The sequence below is a fragment of the Xiphophorus couchianus genome, chromosome 19 (assembly GCF_001444195.1).
Source record: "Xiphophorus couchianus chromosome 19, X_couchianus-1.0, whole genome shotgun sequence".
NCBI lineage: Eukaryota > Metazoa > Chordata > Actinopteri > Cyprinodontiformes > Poeciliidae > Xiphophorus > Xiphophorus couchianus.
In genome coordinates this window covers 2084758-2105223 of record NC_040246.1, presented here as the reverse complement: position 1 = coordinate 2105223, position 20466 = coordinate 2084758, and the positions used below count along the sequence as shown (strand labels likewise).

The 20466-nt window shown below is 39.4% G+C and overlaps 1 protein-coding gene across 1 annotated transcript; it reads right to left on the bottom strand.

Moving 5' to 3' along the window:
• Nucleotides 1-95: 95 nt before the first annotated feature.
• On the bottom strand, nucleotides 96-19712 carry ezra (ezrin a). The gene is made up of 13 exons (XM_028001118.1): nucleotides 19470-19712; nucleotides 15207-15290; nucleotides 13811-13906; nucleotides 11601-11875; nucleotides 9715-9798; nucleotides 7678-7824; nucleotides 6891-6987; nucleotides 6604-6767; nucleotides 5238-5368; nucleotides 4646-4806; nucleotides 4330-4422; nucleotides 2572-2847; nucleotides 96-1175 (listed from the first exon to the last, which is right to left on the bottom strand). Exons 1-13 carry the CDS (start codon nucleotides 19479-19481, stop codon nucleotides 1011-1013), a joined length of 1785 nt encoding a protein of 594 aa, XP_027856919.1. The 5' UTR covers nucleotides 19482-19712; the 3' UTR covers nucleotides 96-1010.
• Between the last annotated feature and the right edge of the window lie 754 nt (nucleotides 19713-20466).

The window sequence follows — 20466 nt, the reverse complement described above, 5'->3', positions numbered from 1 at the left end:
TATATATATATATACCAGGCCTTTTATTCTTTTCTTTAAGTCCAAATAGTTCGAAGGCATAACAACTTGAGTAATAGTGATAATTACGATCTTAATAGATTTAGAGGAAGCAGTCTGGTTTAATTGGATTGTTTTTTTCTTTTTATTATTTGAAACGGACTTATTTTGATTTCTGAATTACAAGTACAAATAAAGTACACACAACACATTTCAGTTGAGAGTCAGAAATCCAGTAGCACTAGTTAATTATTAGCAATTAACGGTTGTTTACATATTTAATGAATATGTTGTGTTCATTAAATAAATCTAAACCGAGTCGCATGTTTTAGGGAAACTAAACGGCAAATGCAAACTTCGCAACTTATGATTAACATAATATGTGTCGTAACTATCAAGCTCGAAAAAATTTCTCTTTATTGTTTATTTGCATGTTCAGTCAATGGGGATTAGGTGATCCGTTTGTTGCGTGATGTGTAAGCACAAAAGGAATAAAATGGCCGTACACGCCAGCTATAGCTAATGGCTAATGACCAGTGCTACATTGAAAGGTTATTTGACTATTTTTAAGGGAACTTATGCTGCATTTGTTCATCTTTAGTTTAACATTTAAAATGCTCTGAATAACCAAACCTGAACGTAATATTTCTAAACTGGACAGAAATTCTCTATTTCTTTTGTAAAAACACAAAGTAGAATATTTTAAATGGTTTTTGGGCATCGGGACCTCAGATTAAAACTAGCATTACAAGCACAATGGTTAATCGTAGACTTAATTATTCTACACTGATTACACTTTTTAAAAACTCTTGTGAGTTGTGACACTTTTGCTCACAAAAAAATATCCCTATGCCATAAAGAATGGATTTTTCTTTTTGGGAGTGTGTGTGTCATGGGGGCCATGAAAGCCTCGCCCAGGGCGCCGTTCTTGCCAGAACCACCACTGGGTGCAATCACTACGTTATGTAATACGCTGAGCAGATCATTCCCGAGGTATTCTGGAGCGGTCTTCTCTACAAAGCCTCAAACTCGTCCACCCTCTGCTTGGTGTTGCCCAGGCGGATCTGACGGAGGGTCTTGTACTTGTCTCGTCCGGCGCGGACGTTCTCAGCGTGGAGCAGGTCGTTCTGGGTGTTCTTGGAGTCGTGTCTAGATTGCTCCAGATCTGAGCTCAGGTCCTGCGATAAGAGTCGGGTACGGTGATTAAATCATGGGAAAACACTTCCTGGATCCATTTTTGTCTCATTTGTACAATAGATGGGTAAAGATTTTGTTTCATCTTGCGAGCTACTAAAAAAGTTCCTCAAAGATTTCCAAATAACAATCTTTTTTCAGTATTGTGAAAAAAAGAGATTAGCTTAGCTAAGAAGTTAGCTTAGTTTACATCTTGGCTTGTCTTCGCTTACAACTTAGCTTACAGTTTGTAACTTAGCTCGCTTTAGTTTACAACTTCACTCACAACTTAGCTTGTCTTAGCTTACAACTTAGCTTGTCTTAGCTTACAACTTAGCTTACAACTAAGCTTGTCTTAGCTTACAACTTAGCTTGTCTTAGCTTACAACTTAGCTTGTCTTAGCTTACAACTTAGCTTGTCTTAGCTTACAACTTAGCTTACAACTAAGCTTGTCTTAGCTTACAACTTAGCTTGTCTTAGCTTACAACTTAGCTTATAACTAAGCTTGTCTTAGCTTACAACTTAGCTTACAACTTAGCTTACAACTTAGCTTGTCTTAGCTTACAACTTAGTTTACAATTTTCAACTTAGCTTATCTTATCTTACAACATAACTCACATCTTAGCTCATCTTACTTTGGAACTTAGCTGACGTCTTACTACATAGCTTATCTTACTACTTAGCTTATCTTACTACTTAGCTTATCAGGCAGCTTAAATCTGCGTGATGAGCTTAAAGCTGTGTAGAAGTAAAATGTTTGTTTTCTCTTGTTTTTGTTTGTTTCTTTTGTCGGGAAATCTTCAGATTTGAAAACACAATAGTGCTGCAAACTAAGAGATGAGGGTGCAAGTCGCAATATCCATCTATCTACCATTGACATTTGAAGGTGGGTCAATTTTTAAACCTACATGGTTGCACCTTTCAAACAGCTTCCTCTGCAGCGCTTACAAAACTGCACCCATTGGAAACAACCGTGCACACTCACACCTCCAGAGAGTTTCAAATCACCATTTAACCCAACATGCGTATTTCTGGACTGTGGGAGGAAGCCAGAGGACCTGGCAAAAAAAAAAAAAAAAAAAAGCCCACGCAGACACAGTGGGAACATTCGATCTGCACTTAGAAACACGGTCATGCTGTGAGGCAACAGTGCACACCTCTTCATCACTGGGTTGGTTTACTGCAGCTCCCAGTGAAAAGTGTGGTGCATCGATCCGATTTCAACCTTAAGATTACTGAAACAGTGATGACGATTTTGTACTCTTAGGATTAAACTAATTGGACGGGAGTTCGTCTGGGTGCGCGAACGACAAAGATCGCGCCTCGCGATGTGGAACGAATTCAACTGGAGGAAGAGCGGTTTCCTTGACCTCGGTCGTGTCCTCGGAACCCGAGCTCACCATCAGCTGCTTCCTGAGGCGCTCGTTCTTCTCCGCCTCGGTGAGTCGCTCCTCCTCCAGGAGGTCCTCGCTGATGTCCTGCGAGTGCAGCTCGGTACTGTAGGTGCTGTTCTCCTCACTGTGCTCGTGGTCACTCTCGCTGTCCGAGGAGGAGGAGGAAGAGGAGGAGGAGGGGGAGGGGGAAGGGGAGCCACCGGGAGGGGCCGAGTTGGACGGGGTCCTCACACTTTGCAGCTCTTCCTTCGTCCTCAACAGGCTCTGCTCCACTTCCTCAGCCTGCAGGAACCATCAGAGGGAAACCACGTCAGCGGAGGACAGCGGAGACGTGACACGCAAACCCAAGTTACGGCTCAACGGATCTGGGAAGCAAAGCTTTGCTTTTATAGGATTAAAAACGTTAGAAAAACAAAATCTGACTATTATTTTCTGTGCATATAGTGAAGGGGGAGGAATCAAGTGTTTGTTGTTTTGTTTTTTTACCAAGTATTTCTTGTCCAGTTTTATTGCAGATATCTCAGTACACTTGAAATAAGACAAAGATAACTTACAAGAAACTTTTCAGCATAAAAGGAGTTTGTTTTAAGTAAATACTTATTTAATATTGATTAAAAAGTAGCAGTTCCACTGGCAGATTATTTCACTTATAACATGGGGGGAAAATCTCTTGCTACAAGCAACAAAACCTGCCAGTGGCATTTGTATTTTTTAAAGTCAATATTAAAGAATTATGGACCTAAAAGTAGCCCCTGTATCTTGCTGAAAGGTTATTAGTAAGTTATTTGTGTCTTATATCAAGTGTAATGAGATATCTGAACAAAAACACTGGGTACAATTTTGTGTTTTTGCACAAAAACAAACAATTTTTTTTTTTTTTTTTATGTCTTGATCTAGAAAAAAAATCTCAACAACAAGAATGGAATATGGAAAAAAGTAATGGAATTAAAAGTAATTCAAATTAAATGCCACTAGTGACAGAAAAGGCTTTAAATGAAAATGAAAGCAAACTAAAAAGGCTAATAATAGACAAATATTTTGGGTTGGACATAACATTTTTTTTTAAATTATTTTAAAAGGTTTTAATTTATCAATGAAGCTCTTTGCTTCATGCCAAACCCACCTGGTGTGTTACTAGTACAGTTCAACTCAGAAACATTGTATTTATTTCTAAGAACAATTATATGTTGTTATAAGTCGTATTAATTCAAAACTTTTCAGAGTTTTTGTAGAACATCCCAGTAGTTTTAGGATACAAGGAATTCAGTAGTGATGGAAGGACAAAAAAAGTTTTTTTTTCTCTCATTTTATAGGTTTTATAGTTATTTTTCTGTCCTAAAAAAAACAACCATTTCTAATTGTTGTCACGGAGACTCTGGGACACCGCTCTTTCCTATGGTTGCTAAACAATTTTGCTCTGACTCTAGATATGGAAAAATGAAAAAATGTAGACAAAAATATAGAAAAATAAATTATTTGCCTTACAAAAATAAGATCTTCTCTTGTCTTTCCCACTTTAATGTGGAAGTATTTGATTTTTTTTGCACACTTTTACTAATATATGTCAAAGGTTTCGTAACTAATTACAGAAATTTTGGGAGATTTTTTATTTTTTTTATCTGTTTTACTAGAGGCAAAGAATGGAGATCCCCCCCCCCCCCGATCTCTCACAGATACCAGAGGGAGGAAAGTGTTTTATTGGGACCTTTTTTTTCCGCCTGATCTCCTGGCCGTCTTGCCTTGACCGCCGGTCAGAGTGCTCACCTTCATGTGCCATGTCTCAGCTTCCTCCTCCTTGGCTCTCTTGGCCTCCTCCAGCTCAGTGATCTTGGCCGTGTACTCGGCCAGCTCCGCAGCCTGAACCGGGAACAGCGCGAAGCGACTTCAATCAGGCAATTTAAAATACATTTAAAAAAAACACACACACACACACACACCAAAAGAAGTAAAATAATACAACACTTTTGTTGGTGTGGAGCTTCACCCTAAATCCTCAGGTTGGACTTTAGCTGAAGCTGAAGCACCTGACGTGCGTTCGTACTTCCATCGGGATTGGTTCACTTATGCGCTGCACACTCACCAGCTGCTCCTGGCTCTTCATCTGCTCCTCGGCTTGCCTGGCCAGCTCCTCCTTGGCAATTATGGCCTCCATCCTCTCAGCCTCCAGCCGGGCCGCCTCCTGCTCCACCCTCCTCCTCTCCTCCTCCAGCCTCATGGCCCGGTCCAGCTGCTCCTGAAGATCTGCGGGGCCAGGCAGGCACACGGAAAAATCTATTAGGCACCGCACAGCGGTGAGGCGCTTCGGGAAGCTCTTCTTTTTTCTTCTTCTTCTTCTTCTTCTAAATATGTGTTTCTGTTTCTGTTTTGATGTGGATTTCAATGTCTCATATTAGATTATGTGAATATCCCCTTAAAGAAGAGCTGACGATCTGAGTCTGTCAAACGGAGGGACAGCAGAGGGCAGTAAAATCATTTTTGAGTGAAAAAATGATTTCACTCAAAAATCATTTTTTGATTTCAGTCACAAAATGATTGATTTTTTTTTGTAGTTAGTGTCCTTAGGCTGACTGAGGTTTTGTTTTTTTGTTTTTTTTGGTGTCTTTTCTCCTTGGGAACATTTTCTGAGCCCGGTTCGTATTTAGACAGCTTGCGTGTGACGTGGTGCGCCCCACCTCGCTCCGCTCTCTTAGTAGTCTCTTCAAACTCGTAGAGCTTCATCATCAGCTCCTGCTTTTCTCTCTCCATCTGCTGCTTCTCCCTCTCAATGTTTTCTCTCTTCTTCTTCTCGCTTTCCAGCTGATCCCTGCAGGAAACACACACACACACACACACACACACACACAGAGAAGCAAAGCAAAAAAGAAAACGTCAAGATCACACACATTAATTACCTGCATCCTATACAGCGCCTTATAAAAATATTCATATTCGCTTTACCTTTTTCATAACTTATATATATATAACTATATTGTAAAAAAAAAAAAAAGTCTCTAATTTATGGTAAAATTTTTGTTTAGAGTATTTACATAGGTGGTGGTATTTTACCGTAATTATTTTTTTTTTACAGTGTAAACTAGCAACAGGAAAACTCATTGTTCATATTTGATCATGTTTCTTTGTTATCCCACTTCACACTTATGCACTAATTGTGTCGGTCCGTCACATTAGATTCCAGTTATAATACATTCAGACTTGTGGCCGTAACTTACGGAGGACTGATCCTGCCATAATTTAAGGATAAATGCAGAAATGAATAAATGACTCCTTAATATAATCACAAGGTCAAAAATGCAGCATGGCAGATAAATTGGTGGACAACAAAATAATAAAAAGGAGAGATTTTGTATAATAATTGATTCGTTAATTAGGTATAAATATTTCTATTAACACTTTTAAGCTTTGTAATTTTTGTCTACTTTATGCACACTTTTTTTCTTGGGTGTTGTACTTTTCTCTTGTTTATTTATTACGAGCTCCTTTTTTTCCCCATATTTATCACCAACCGAACATATATATGTTTTTCCCATAAAAGTAAATTTGTGTTCCAGTGACTTCCCTGCAGTTTTATTTCTTAAACTGATATCATTTTCTCCCTTTATAATATTTCAGTTTTACTTGTTTTTTTCTTAACCAAAGAGATTTCCCTGAGACAATTTATTTTCTTTCTTTTCCCTCCTTGTTTTTATTTCTTGCTCACGTATTGAGAAAAAAAGAAATTATAAAATAAAATAAAAAAACAAAGCGTACAAAATCGAGCTCTGCGCCTACGTCCTCCAGGCTAGACTTCGGCTGCTACGCAGGAATTCGAGGAGGTGACTCTGTTCCGAAGAGCGCCCTGCTTCTGTTTTGCCATTTTCGGCTGCATCTCTTATTTTGTCGCTTTTAACGGCACGCGGATTTACTTGTCAAGCCGCTTTTTTTTGGCTCTATAATTACTTTAACGAGGCACTTATACATTTCTCCATTTATTCTTAATTGTGGCAGGATTGGTCCTCCGTAAGCAATCTGGTCAAATGTGAAAGAGTGTCTCTTGTCTACCTCTCCATTTTCTTCTGGAGCCTGTCCTGTTTGGCCTGAGCCTTCATCTGCTGAACCTCGATGTTGTCGGCCACGCGGCGGCGGGCGTACAGGCGATGGTTGCCCTTAGCCAGCTGCATGATGCCCTTGTGGATGCGAGGTTGCGTCCCGTGAAACATGATGTGCTTCCAAAGGAATGAAAAAGCAAACGTTATACAAGTCTAGAAAGTTTTCTTCCTTCCTACCTCCCATCCCCCCATCTAATGTTGCATGTAAAGATGTATTTAATTACTTGGTGAAATACTCACTGGAGATTTTTTGTCCATGGGCTTGATGACAAATTTCTTGTTGTCAAAAGAAACGTTTCCAATTTCATTCCAGGGGAATCCGATTTTAGGGGTGAGCCTGGAATATGTTTAAAAATAATAAATAAAATAATAATAATTATATTTTAAGTACATGTTGTAGTTAGGCAGAGAAATAGGTCAATGTACTCTTACAGTCAGCATCCACAGAGGTCAGTGTGGTGAGTAAAAAACATGAGGGTGAGAAAGGAAAAGGTCAGAGACAGAGGTTTGACCTCCGGGTTGTTGCCCTCACCGCACCAAAATGTTGGCTGAACACCAACATTTTATGGTGCGCAGCATAAAGTTCTGAACACCATAAAATTGCGCACAATCTGATATTATGATACAACTTTTCAAGGTTTCCCCCAGAAAACTTGCTAAGGCCGGTGGTTGGGTGCGAGGGCGGTCACTCATCCAGCGGCCCGTCGTGTTTCTGAGTTAAAAAATACAAGTCTAAAAAGTTGACAGGAAATGTTATCACTTCATAATTATGTGCTATTGGAAGATTAATACCTGAACACTAACTACAAAGTCTTAAAAAAATTCAAACATTTAAAAAAAGACTTTAAAAAATAAGGTGGGGGCACAAATAAAGCCTGGTGGCCCGCCAGGCTTATAATATAACCATGAGCTTTTGAACTGAACAATGACAATACAAATAAAAAAAAGCTGAATTAAGCAGTAAAAAAAAAAAAAAAAAGATATCAATAAAGATTTTTGCAATAAAGTCCTAAACTGTGAGTTTTACCTGTCATCCTTTGGATAGATGTTGATCCCTAGCGCGTCCACGCCCAGCCACAGCTCTGTGCCCTTCTTGTTTCTGATCTCAAAGTAGCTAACGCCGTACATCTCCAGATCCTGGGCGATCTTCAGGTACTCGATGATCGCGTCTTCCCTGTTTGGAGTCACAGAAGCGTTCGCTCACAGACATTTTTGCTGCAAGACGTTAAATACTGACACGTTTTCCCACTGAAGAACAAAAAGGACGATCTAAACTGGAAATAATCCCCGATTTTCCTCGTCTCTCCCTGAGCTTCCACCAAGAGCGACGGCATGTTGCGTCCAGCCAAGCAGCTCGATACAGAATGCATGAACAGAGTTTGAATGCTTGACACCGACTACACTGACGGTTGTCATTTAGTACTATGTTGTATATGCTAATATTAAATAAGAAAAGTAGAGTCCAAGGGCTCAAACTCAGATTTTGTACAGTTTATTTCATACTTTTAGTAACTGTTTATGCATGAATATTAAAATAGTGTGGGGTGTGGGTTTAATTGTGAGAGAACTAAGCACATTACGTGGAATATCCTCCAAAATTTGATAAAGTATGTGTCGTTTTTTGATACTGTGTGTCTATTGGGATGAAGGGTGTAGAACTCACAGTTTAGCTGCATCAGGACTCTACGACTTACTTTAGCTGCCACATTACAATTAAATTGGATTTATTTTTACAAATTTAAGGATAAACTCTTCTCTTAGCGGGGAAAGTTCAATGGCAGTGTTATTTTAAGCTAAAAGACAGATTAGTTCAATCAGAAAGTAGGCCAAGAAGCCATCAGTTGGAGCCACTTCACTCATGCAGCATACTGAGGTGAGCGCATGTTTGCATACAGAGCGCCTGCATGGAGCAACAGGAGTAACATTTACGGCTACATATTAGAAGAACCCTTAATTGTCCACTTTTAAAACTCTTCTTAAAACACATTTTTATTCTTTGACTTTTAACATAAAACTTTGCTCTTATTTCCATTTTAGCGTTTCATTCATTTTATTGTTGTCCTTTTATTTTGACCGTTCAATATTTTGAAGGTTCATTGATTTCATCTGCAAAGAACTTTGTTAAGTGTGTTGTTGTTTTAAGGTGATTTATAAATATGTAGTAGTAGTAGTAGTAATGTTATTACTGGTTCATTTCTGTCATTTGTATTTAAGGAATAGTATCAAATTTAGCCTAACTGAATATTTAGCTCCAAGTTTAAAAACCAGTACAATCTGCTAGCCGATTAGCTCAGTCACATTTGTTAGCAAAGCAAGCTAACAACACTGTACCTTTAAACAATGTAGCAACAAGCACATACACAGGATTTGCGTAGTTCTCTGTGTGAGAAACAAATTGGCAGAGTTGAAACCATTTTTTTTCCCTCTTGTGTATGACAATGTTTTACATGAAGGCAGCCATATTGGATTTTGGTTGGGAGTTTTGGAGAAACATGACTATCCCAGCCTGCATTTCTATTTCTGGAAACATTCAAGTTAAAATTCATAAAAAATGTGTAATTTGAAATTTCAATTTCTTCAAAGTCATGCAGTTCATGTTAGATTTCTTTTTCTCTCTTTTTTTTTTGACTCAACAAAATAGTTCAGCAAACTGAAAGAAACAACAACTTTGTTTCCCTTACATAACTCTCTAGATGCAAACAAATTATCTAAAACACTGACCTATAAAACCTTTCAGTTTCAGGGAGCAAAGTGTTGTCAGATTCTAAAAAATCTTAAAACGGACATGTTTTCTTTATCCGAAAATATAGCTTGAAATTTGCACCATTTTATGACCTTACATGTTAATTGTAACCGCCACATATAAATCGGAACATTAAGGTAAATTTACCCGACTGACTTGCAGTCCAGTAAATTTACTGTCACACAAGAAAAATGTGTGCGTGTTAAGCAAATCGAAGTGCATGGAAGGTGAGAATGTTTGACATTTTATTTTAAATATGTTTTTTTTTGGTTTGCTTTTTGCTTTGTTTTGACACATAAACGTCACTCGGTCTTTACTCACTTCAGCATGGCTTTGTGCTCCTCGTGCCAGGCCTGGATTCTGTCTTCCCACTGCTCCTTTGACAGCTTGTGTTGATCCAGCACTCTAAGAGACGAGACAAGCTGTCAGAGAGTCGCACGGCTCAAAGCGGGATCACTCCGCGTGCGCACACAGAGCTACGTTAAACACACAGAGCTACGTTAAACACACAGAGCTACGTTAAACACACAGAGCTACCTTAAAAACACACTGCAGGTATCATTAAGGAATCCAAAACTGCACAGAAATCTAACATGATGCAATGTTGTAATATAAACGGCTTTCTTGTTTTACTGTAAACACTGTCATGTAACGCATAAAAAGGCGTTTCTGCACTGCAGAAACGCAAAGTTTTACCAAGTGTTTTTGGTCTACATAGTTTCTAGTGAAAGTATCTTAGTGCACTTGCAATACTATGCTGTACTAATGCTCAAGTTTTAAGTATCAGTGGAGCCAAAAAAAAAAAAAAATACAAGTTAAAAGTGACGAGAGTAAAGGTTGGCTGAAAAGAAAAATGATCACTTACTTTAATAGGACCCTGAAATTCTGCAGCTTGTTATGACACACAGTGTCATAAAGCAATAAACATGTTGAGATAATTTTCACTTTTTTTTTTTACTCCAAACTGAGGAACGTGAGTTTGGAGGAACCCAACACATCGATAGATAAAGGTCCTATTTCAAGCTCATCTGATAGTATTTGTTTGTTTTGTTTTTTTAAAATTGTTTATATGACATGAATACTTAGGAGATATTAACTTTTACGTTACTGAATAGTGTTGTGGGACTGTCCTCTGACTAAATATCTGGAATAAATATGACACGCTGCATGTAAATGTATTTATTTGTTGTTGACTTGCCATCCAAAAGTCTTTTTCTAGTTGTCAACGACACAAAAAAAGAAAAAAAGGGAGGAAGTTTAAGATGTAAGACCCAATCCTTAAGTCTGAACCTGCATTTAGTTAAACATAGACATATTTGGGTGCTGCAAAGCACGACCCACGTATTGAGACCTTAGTCCTTGTGGCGGTGGTCGTAGGTTCGATTCCCGTCTTCCCCCTCTCTCATTACCCTCTTTCCTGTCAAACTACTTTCAAATAAAGGCCACTAGTGCCAAAAAAAACCCAAAACAAAAAAACATAGACATATTTGGTATCAATGGAAACGTTAGACGGTTGGCTAGATGATTAAAAAGCATTTGAGCTGAGCAGGAAGCATTTGAGTTTATGCCCAAAGTCTGCAGGACAGACGTCAGTAACCAGGAACTTTTATCGAAATGACATTTTATGGAGCTCAGGTAGTGCCAAAAACACAAATATTTTGTGTTTTGGTGTTATTTTTTCTTTTTCTTTTTTCAGTATATGCGCCTACATTTTTTAATCTTTCTTTGTGTTTTGACACCAGATTTCCAAAATATAAACTTCAACTGGAGTCAAATACGACAAATTTCGTACTATGTTATTAAGTTGGGATAAAGAATAAATGTGAGTATATAAAACTGAAGTCAAAAGCAATCAATTTTGGACATGTAAAAATTAAGTCTAGTAAGTAAAAACATAAGAAATCTCCATTTTTTGTAGGTGGTGTCAACCTGTGCCAAAGTTATTTTCTGTGAATTTGCTTTAGTTTACTTCAGGTTTATATACTGTATTATTATTTTTTTTAAAAATCCAAATTATTTTATGTTATCCTCATTTTCTCTGAAACTACACCAGCTGCTGTGATTCTTACACTTTTGACAGTCTCCCGAATGTTAGCTTTATTTTGAAACAAAGATGATTGAAGTAGCTAAGTTAGTTTTGGGTGTGTTATTTTAAATGCATAAGGAACCGTGGATCTCTGAACAGAGGCCTTGCAGCTTGAGCTCACCTCTTCGGGAGCAGACGCTCTGAGGAGAGGTATTCCCGCCGGTGCACCGACTTGTCGTACTCGCCGTACTTCGCCTGCACGGCGTAGGAGGCCAGCAGCACAGCGGTCTCCGGGGGACAGTAGATCTCATCGGACAGGATGTGCTCCTTCACCTGCAGGAAGAAGAGCTTCCTGGTGACGTCCTGGATCAGCTCCTCGTCCACGTCCTCGGGGTAATACTGGACCCGGAATCTGAACTGCAGGGGAGTCTCGTTCTTTACGTTCTGTTCCGTCACCTGCACGGACAGCAAGGGCATGGAGGTTAAAATGTGCAAAAGAAATGGGGGGGGACGCTCGTGAATGAAATAAAAAAAGAAGCATTAAGTAGACGTTGGTTAAAATACAGCTGGACACAGACAAGGAATTCACTTCAATCCGTCAAAGTATGTGCTTGTTGTTAAAGTTATCCACCTATTCCTCAAAAACGACACCTAATCACACTGAGAAAAGCTAGATTTGTTAGTTTATTTAGAACATGTTTGGAAATGAAATATAAATTAAATATAATCAACAAGTATTTCAGAACACCTCAATCTTAAGGCATTAAACCCTCACACAGTACCTGAAAGACAAAACTGTTAGCTAACAGCCAGACTTTTCTGTTAGATCAATCAAACTCTGATTATCGTATTTTCCGCACTATGAGGCGCACCACATTATAAGACGCACCTTCAATGAATGGCCTATTTTAAACCTTTCTTCATATATAAGGCGCACCGCATTATAAGGCACATAGAATAGACGCTACAGTAGAGGCTGGGGTTACGTTATGCATCCATTAGATGGAACTGCGATAAAGGGAATGTCAACAAAACAGTCAGATAGGTCAGTCAAACTGTATTAATAGATTACAAACCAGCGTTCTGACAACTCTGTTCATTCCCAAAATGAATGAACAGCTGTTGCTTCCTCCACTTCCGCACCATTGATTCATTCATGTTAAATTCTCTCGCTGCTGCTCTATTCCCGTGTTCTACTGCGTGACTGATCGCCTTGAGCTTAAACTCTGCGTGTCTCTTAATGGGAGCCATTTTGGGGTCTTTACACAAAACCCAGTGTGCACCACGCGCTTCTTCTTTTACGGGGGAAAATGAAGTCGGCGGCTGCTTACCGTAGCTGCGAGACCTTTTTTTTAAATTATTATTATTATTATTTATTAAACAAACAGTATACAAAGACTCGTTGAGGTATAAGAACATTGCGTAGTTGTGAGACCTGCTGTGGCTCAATATTGGTCCATATATAAGGCACACCGGATTATAAGGCGCACTGTCGGCTTTTGAGAAAATTGAAGGTTTTTAGGTGCGCCTTTTAGTGCGGAAAATACGGTAAATATAATTTGCCACCCAATGAACATGTTTCTATTTATTTTTGCTATTTTGATAGACCCGACCAAACAAAGCACGAGCCTCCACTCAGATATCCATCTGATGACGTCACAGAAGTGATGACGGCTCAGTTCGTTTTGATATCATCAACATTTTTTTAAAGCAAATTACTCCTTCAGAGTTGATTGCTTGCATTCTGTAATGTCGGCTCGTCTTCAGTCCTGCGCCTCTTTAGATGTCACCGCTCCAAAGCGCAACGCAAGTTTTATTTGTTTATTGTTGAGTGTGTTTGTTTTTTAAAAAACGCGCCATTGAGTCCTCATGTGCGGAAGCAGAGAGCGGACGTTTTCCGGATACACTTTTTCCACCGATGGTTTTCACGCGATAACGAATTAATCTCCAGAAAACCACGTGGCGTTGTTTAGCACAAACAACAGCAACAATCATCTCGTGATTAACTCGTTGTCTCGAGAAAACCGTCGGGAAAGCGCACATGCTGAAATTGACTATCTTAGTCAGATAAAGAGTTTCAAAAAATTAGTGGAAAGTGTAACTTAAATCATTTTTTGATGCACAAAAATATCACTGATGTTCTTTATAGCTGATAATATACACATATTTTTAAATAAAGTCATAAAATAAGAGTCAACTTTAAATATATGGCATTGAAACAAAGTAATTTAGTGTGTTGCAGCAAAGAATGCAAACATCACCTCGTGTATTCTCATGCGCTCTCTTATTTTAAACGAACAAAAGAAAAAAAAAATCGTAAAAAAAAAAACAAAAAAAAGCTCAAACTGGCCGATACTGCAGCACTAAAAAATCTGACAGAACAAAACCCACTTTCTTGTCTTCTACCAGCCACGAGGCAAGTCCTCTGTTGTCCACAAACTGGAGGCCGAAGTACCAAATCTCACGGAGGCCGATCGTCCTGGCAACCTGAAAACAGAAGAAGAAGAAACGTGAGGACTTTTCTCTACTGTCCATAAAACAGGCACATAAAACAGGCACATTAAATGTAAAAAGCGGCAACTGAAACATTGCAATCTTTCTCAGTGTTTCTAATTTATTCGTTCTTTGAAACTAATAATCAAACTCCAACCATCGGTTCATTTTGCCTCTCTCGACTTAAGAAAAGCATCCCCACAGCCCCACGCTGCCACCATAATGCTAACACACAAAATCCTGCCAAGTTTTTGTCCAAACTGTAGAGCAAATATCTCTGTACACTTGAAATAAGACTAACCCAACTTAAAAGGAACTTGGACACAGATACAGGAGACTGTTTTAAGTCAGTAATTCTCAAATATTGTTTTAAACAGAAAAAGTACTAGCTCCACTGGCAGATTATTTCACTTATAACAAGACACTGAAATAATCTGCCTGTGGAATCAGTAGTTTTTGTATCTACATTAAAAGAACTGTTGATGTAAAAAGAAAATAAAAAGCTAATTTATCTTGCTGAAAAGCTACTTTTAAGTTATTTTGGTCTTCAAGTGCGTTAAAATATTTGCACCAGAAACTATTCAGAATTTCTTAGTAAGATTTTGTGTTCTTGCACACTGGGTGGGGGTGGACCTTGTCAGTTTTCCACCACAGTTGTACTATCAAAAGTTCAATTTTAATCTCATTGACCATTTCTTGCTAGTTCAGCTTCATGTCGTGATGCTGACTGGAGTTTTTTTGTTGTTTTTTTTTCTCTGAAGAGTTTTTGCGGCGCTAGTGGCTCGTATTTTTTTTTACACTGTAGGCACACAGGAAGGAGGGTGAAGACATGCGGCAAAGGTCGTCAGGACCGGGAATCGAACCCGCGACGTCCGCATCGAGAACTAAGGCCTCCAAACGTGGGGCGTGCTAACCCCCTGCACCACCACAGCACGCCCTGTAACTGGAGTTTTTATGGCCTTTCTGTCCACAGTGGATTTCTTCGTATCACATTTCTATAAAGAGAGAACCGATTTCAGTCTCTCTGTAGATCCTCCAGAATAATGATCGCCTTGGTTACCTCTGTGATTAATGCCCTGTTTGTTGTCTCGTCCGCTGAGTTCACTGGTCATTATAATGCCATGTATTCACACTTCTGTTACTATCAGTATGATTTGGTTTAGCTTTGAGGTAGGCTTTGTTTTTGCTTCACGCACATAAAAAATAATCTTTCGGTCCTCCCCAGAACCTCTTGTGATGGACAGAAAACGTTGTCGTTGTTAGATGTGTGCTTTGCCGACTGCGGCATACAGACCTGTTCAAGCAGCTGCCTCCCCTTAGTGTTGCCGTTAAAGGAAAACTCCAGCTCTGCGTCCATTGTAGTGACGCGAACATTGACCTGCGGTGGAAAAAGGGCAACTTACTGATTACATTCACGCTGAAAAAATGTTTCTAAATAAAAACCTCCTGTTTGGACGGGCATAACCGGCTTTCTTTCCAATTGTTTCTTTGTTTTCATTCTTTAAATCAGAAATGTTTCTAACTCTGCATAAATTCTGTGCTTGGCTGCGTTCACATCCACAACTGGAGGACATAAATAACGGACTGATTTGCTGAAAGCACACCCTTAACGTGGATCTGTCAACCGGATTATCCATAGACCATAATTGTTCACTATCTCATTAGACTTTAGACCAGCCGCGCGAACACGAGGTTGAACATCATTGTACTTGCTTCTTGCACAAAGGCGTTGCAAGATCAGCCCGTGTTGCAGCACACAGCATTGACACCAAGTTTGCATAAAAATTGATTTCCACAAATTGGAGAGAGAGAAAAAACAAAGCTTTAGTTTTAATTCATTTCAACTGGATTTGAAAAAAAAACACACAGTGGGGTTTGTAGCAGACACGGAGCAGTTTTATGAAGTTACACCAGAACACACCCTGACTGTCATAAAGATAAACATACTAAAGGTTGGGCAGGAACCAATGGAACATCCAATTATGGAACCATCACTAGCTTTTTTTAATTGTTTCCACCTTACGTGATCACATGTATGAGATAACATCTTTATCTGGTGTCTTCATAATGCTTTTGACATTCCAGCAAACACGAGCCGGGATTTTAAAATCCTGCACTTTGACAGTTATCAGACAAACCTTGCAGAAAAACAAACAAAAAAAACACATTTGTGTTTACATGGACACGTATGTTGCAGGAGCCACATATGATGGCAAAAAGCACAAGTGAATATGCATATAGCACAATAGCATTATACCATTGGAAAAAAAATATATGCCTAAGAAAATCCTCACAGGATCATTTCTACACATAAAATATTTGAATTATGAAGTTTTGTTCAATTTCCATAGCAACAGCTGCGCTTCCCTTACAAATGGACGCAAATCTTTGTCTGTTTTGCTACTGTCGAAAAAAACAGAATTTAGCGTTTCCATTACGCATTAAATTAAAATCACGCGTAAATACGCTTGTTCGGGCGATAAGACATTAAAAATCATGGCGGGGTGTGAGCGACAGATGGAAACACTTCCATGAGATATATGCGTAATTCAGCCATGGCACTGGCGCTCATCATCCATCAGCCATCAGAGGAAACGTCGGTGTCGCTGGAGTGACTCGTCCCTGATACGAGGGAGCGGCTACAAATGCTCGCTTTTGGGGAAATTGTAGTTGGCGATTTTACAGAACAGCTACGGATTCAACAAGTTAAAATGACACAGGTTTTTGTGAACAACGTGATGCCGTTAGAGGTCAGGTGGAGCCAGCTGCACATTGTTAGAAGAAGAAAAACACAAGCCGTCATCCTACTACTTCCTGCCGTCTTCTTCGTCGTCGGCGGAGACGACTACTGTTGATCACGTGACTCGAGTGATTAGCAAAAATGTTTCCATTGCAGTTTTGCAAAATCCATCTGTTTCGACACAGCCGGAAAGCCACTTGGTCCTACCTCAAAGGCTTGGTATGGAAAAACGTGAGTTATTTTCGAAATTGGCATGTTTCTATTAATCAAACTTATTTATGTCATTTCAATTTGCACCATTTTATGGTTATTGGAATGTTGCAACATATTTTAAATGAAAAATGTTGCAACATTTCTATTATATACAATATTACCCAAGTAGTATTACACAAGTGAACATAATTATATTTTGTAGTACCGCGAAGTTGTGGGAATATCCTCTGAATTTGGAAACTTTTCTGACAATAATTAAAAAAACTATACATCACGGTATGTCAAGAATTGTGTGCGCCTTTCTCAATATGCAATTCAAAATCTTTATTATTGCAGTGACCAGCTTTTCTTTTTGGCATGTTCCCACATCTGTTCTCAGTTGGCTCTTTGCACGTCAGTTTCCGTGTTCGGGGATAAGCGGCTCGGTTGTTTCCGGTCTATTGAAAATAGCATTTTACACTAGACTAGGCGTGACTAAAGTAACAATTAATGATGTACATGGACCCGAAGCGCCAACAAGTAAGCTGGAGAAAGGTTTTAAGATGTTCGCCTCGTTATACATTTATGGATACGAAGGTGAGTTTTACTTTCTTTAAACTTTGTGGCTAACATTAGCTTTAGCTTTTGCTAGTAGGCAATATTCTCGGACATTTTTCTTGTAAAAATGTGCTACTTAAGTATCTATACATTTTCATTCGTTCTAACGAACAATGTTTTTACCTTATTTTGTATTTATTTTTAAGTATATTATACGTGTTTATTGTCGTTAGTGACAGAGACCAAGTAACGGGGATTTTACGGTTCAGGCTTTTTGCTTCTGTAGCCTGAGGAACAACGAGCCCATAGCTTAACAGTAGAGCAGCTCAGGTGTCGGAGTTCTAGTTCAGCTGACTGTTCAAGTTCAGAGTTGTTGCTTTTAGAAAAATATGGCCGTGTTCCTTAAGGTCTCCGTGTTATTTCGCTTTATTAGTTTTGCATGTTTCTTGTGAAGCAGGTCGGTGTTTACAGCAGTGTGTACAGGCGGATCAGTAGCTCGGCTGTCTGGCTCTGGTCTGCTCTCTGGTTCCCATAAACTCTTTCAGGCTGAATACAGAAGTGATTCCATGGAAATAACACAGGACGGCTCCTTTATTTACCATTCGTCTCTCCCCGGTAGTTTTAGGCTCAAGAAGCTGATCAGGAGTGAAGTGAAGGCTGCAAACTTTGCTGTGCGGCGTTAGCTTTAACTGGTAGCGACGAATATTTACAAGCCACCGTCTTCTTAATTCAGGGCCGCTTGGAAATCCATGAAAACTTAAAAGCCCATTATATTAGGAAGACAGCAATGTTCATAGTATTGCTTTATTTGCTTCTGAAATACGACTTTGTCTTTTCTAGCTGCCATGGTAACGCAAAGCGGAAGAAAGAGAGCCGCATTTCGCTCATGCGGATGTGACATCAGCATCAGTACGTACAAAGAGCCACTTTGCAAAAAAAAGCATTTTTGCTCCACATGTAAAGGCTCATTGATTACTTACTCAAATCAAGCCAGAAGACAAGTAATGAAATATGTTTTCAGCATTTTGTAGACCAAGACATTAAACATGAAAGTCTTCATCAAGGCTGTCTCCTTGCAGTGTCAATAAAAATACATAGGTGCTGTTGTAAAGTGCGGCTTGACTCGTCTTATCAGCCTCACGCTGAACACTTGAGTAACTTTACTTGAAGACTTTGAGACTCATAAATCGCTAAATTCTGTTTTAGTTTGATCGATCATTTCTGACACATTTTGACTAAATTGAAACCACACAGTCAAGATTTGCTGGTGAATGTCATTCTGTTCTTTTTTTGTTTTGCTTGTCTTGTTTTTTTTATTATTTTCCTCATTGGTGGAAACAAAGACACAATCAACAGTCTTACAGTCAGCCCTACATCAATCCAAAGAAGAAAATTGGAAGAGTACACTTTTGGCAGTTCCTTATTTAGTTGAAATAAAAATGTTTATACATTTTCTGGCATATTTCTTCCTGCTTAATAAAAATGTCCATCTTGTCCAGATTCAAAGAAAAAGTGCATCTTTTTTTCCATTCTGGAACTGACCAAAGTCCACACCTTTGTGTTGTACCATCCATTTTTCATTATTGTTTTTTTGCCTGATGCCAGAAGAATGTGGCAAATGTCATTATTGACTTGAAGAAAACCCTTAAAGAGACTCATTTCACGAGTTTTTTTTTTTTTATCTCACTACGTGCATGACCATATATCCCACAGACGAATTCACTGAGTTCAAGTAACACTTGGAAGGTAATCCAGTGTCAGGAATGTGTGCAGCATGGGTCAAACTCTACATTTGGTTAATGAGTAAGTGACAAGAAGGATCACTGGCTCTTGGTAAAACTTACAACAGAAAGAAGCGAAGACGATAACACCAACGTAACAAAGTCAGGGGCAATTCCACAATTCCAACTTGTTTTTGTTCTTCCACTGGTCACCATAAATGAATTATTGAAGCATTACAAGCAGGGTTTAGTCTACAGAACCTCACCGTGCTGTTTTCAAACCAGGAAGAAGACATGCGGCTATAGCAATAAGTAAAAATGTATCTTAAAACAGCAGGAATCCTACCAGTTTGGGCATCTTGGCTTTGGTCTGTGGCTCCTATCAGAGGAAAGTGTATCCCAGGCTGACCAAGGCTGCAGTGGCCAAGTCCCAGCAGAACCTCCACCTGATAAAGAGAGCCTCTCGCTGGCAAATACCCAGGGGCAAGACTCGTGTCCTTTGAACTCAGGAGATAGCTCGCGGAGACGTGGGAGGACCGACTTTGACACCAAACCGACAGATTTATCTCCGGTGTGACAGAAAGGGTGGGGGTTGGGGGACCTGCACAACTCCACCCAAAGGAGATCACCTGTTTCAGCGTCTAAAACCTCCATGTGACCTTTGATCGGAGAGCGCCGGGCTACAAAACCACCGGCCGTGCTATTTCTGTAGCTTGTTTGGAGATGACATGAGTCATGAAGGAAGTGCATCGGCATAACGGCAGGAACGAGATTTGTTATGCGGAGGGTTTGTGGCGTTGTTGGTCCACGTATTGCTCACGTTGAGAGAAAGATCCTTCGTATGACTGTGTTTCACCAAACTGCTAACCTAAGCTGTTATTAAAACTATTATTTCTTTCTAAAAAGTTCAAAGCTGCGGTATGTAACTGAAAAATATGTGGGGTTTTTTACGTATTTGTTGAAACTGTCACCATGTCGTGATAGTATAATATGAGACGGATGATCTGTGGGGAAAAAATCGATCTCCTCCACTTCCTCCTAGAGCTATGATTGACGTCTGAACAAATGCACCACTCCCGGTCAAAAGCAACCAGTCAGAGTCAGGAGGAGAGTCTTAGCGCTGTCAGTCACCCTGGTGAACGTTAAATGTGCTAATAGCATAGAAACAGCGCGCCGTTACTAGAAAAACGTTTATCCCGTCGTCAGCGGTAGCTATGCTAACTAGCCTTAGCATTCACAACCAGTTCTGCTAGCAGGGAGAAGCTGTATCATAGGAGAGAGCAATGTGGGGGAGCGGAGTGGTGCATGATTGACAACGCTAATGTAACCTTTCTGCATTGTGC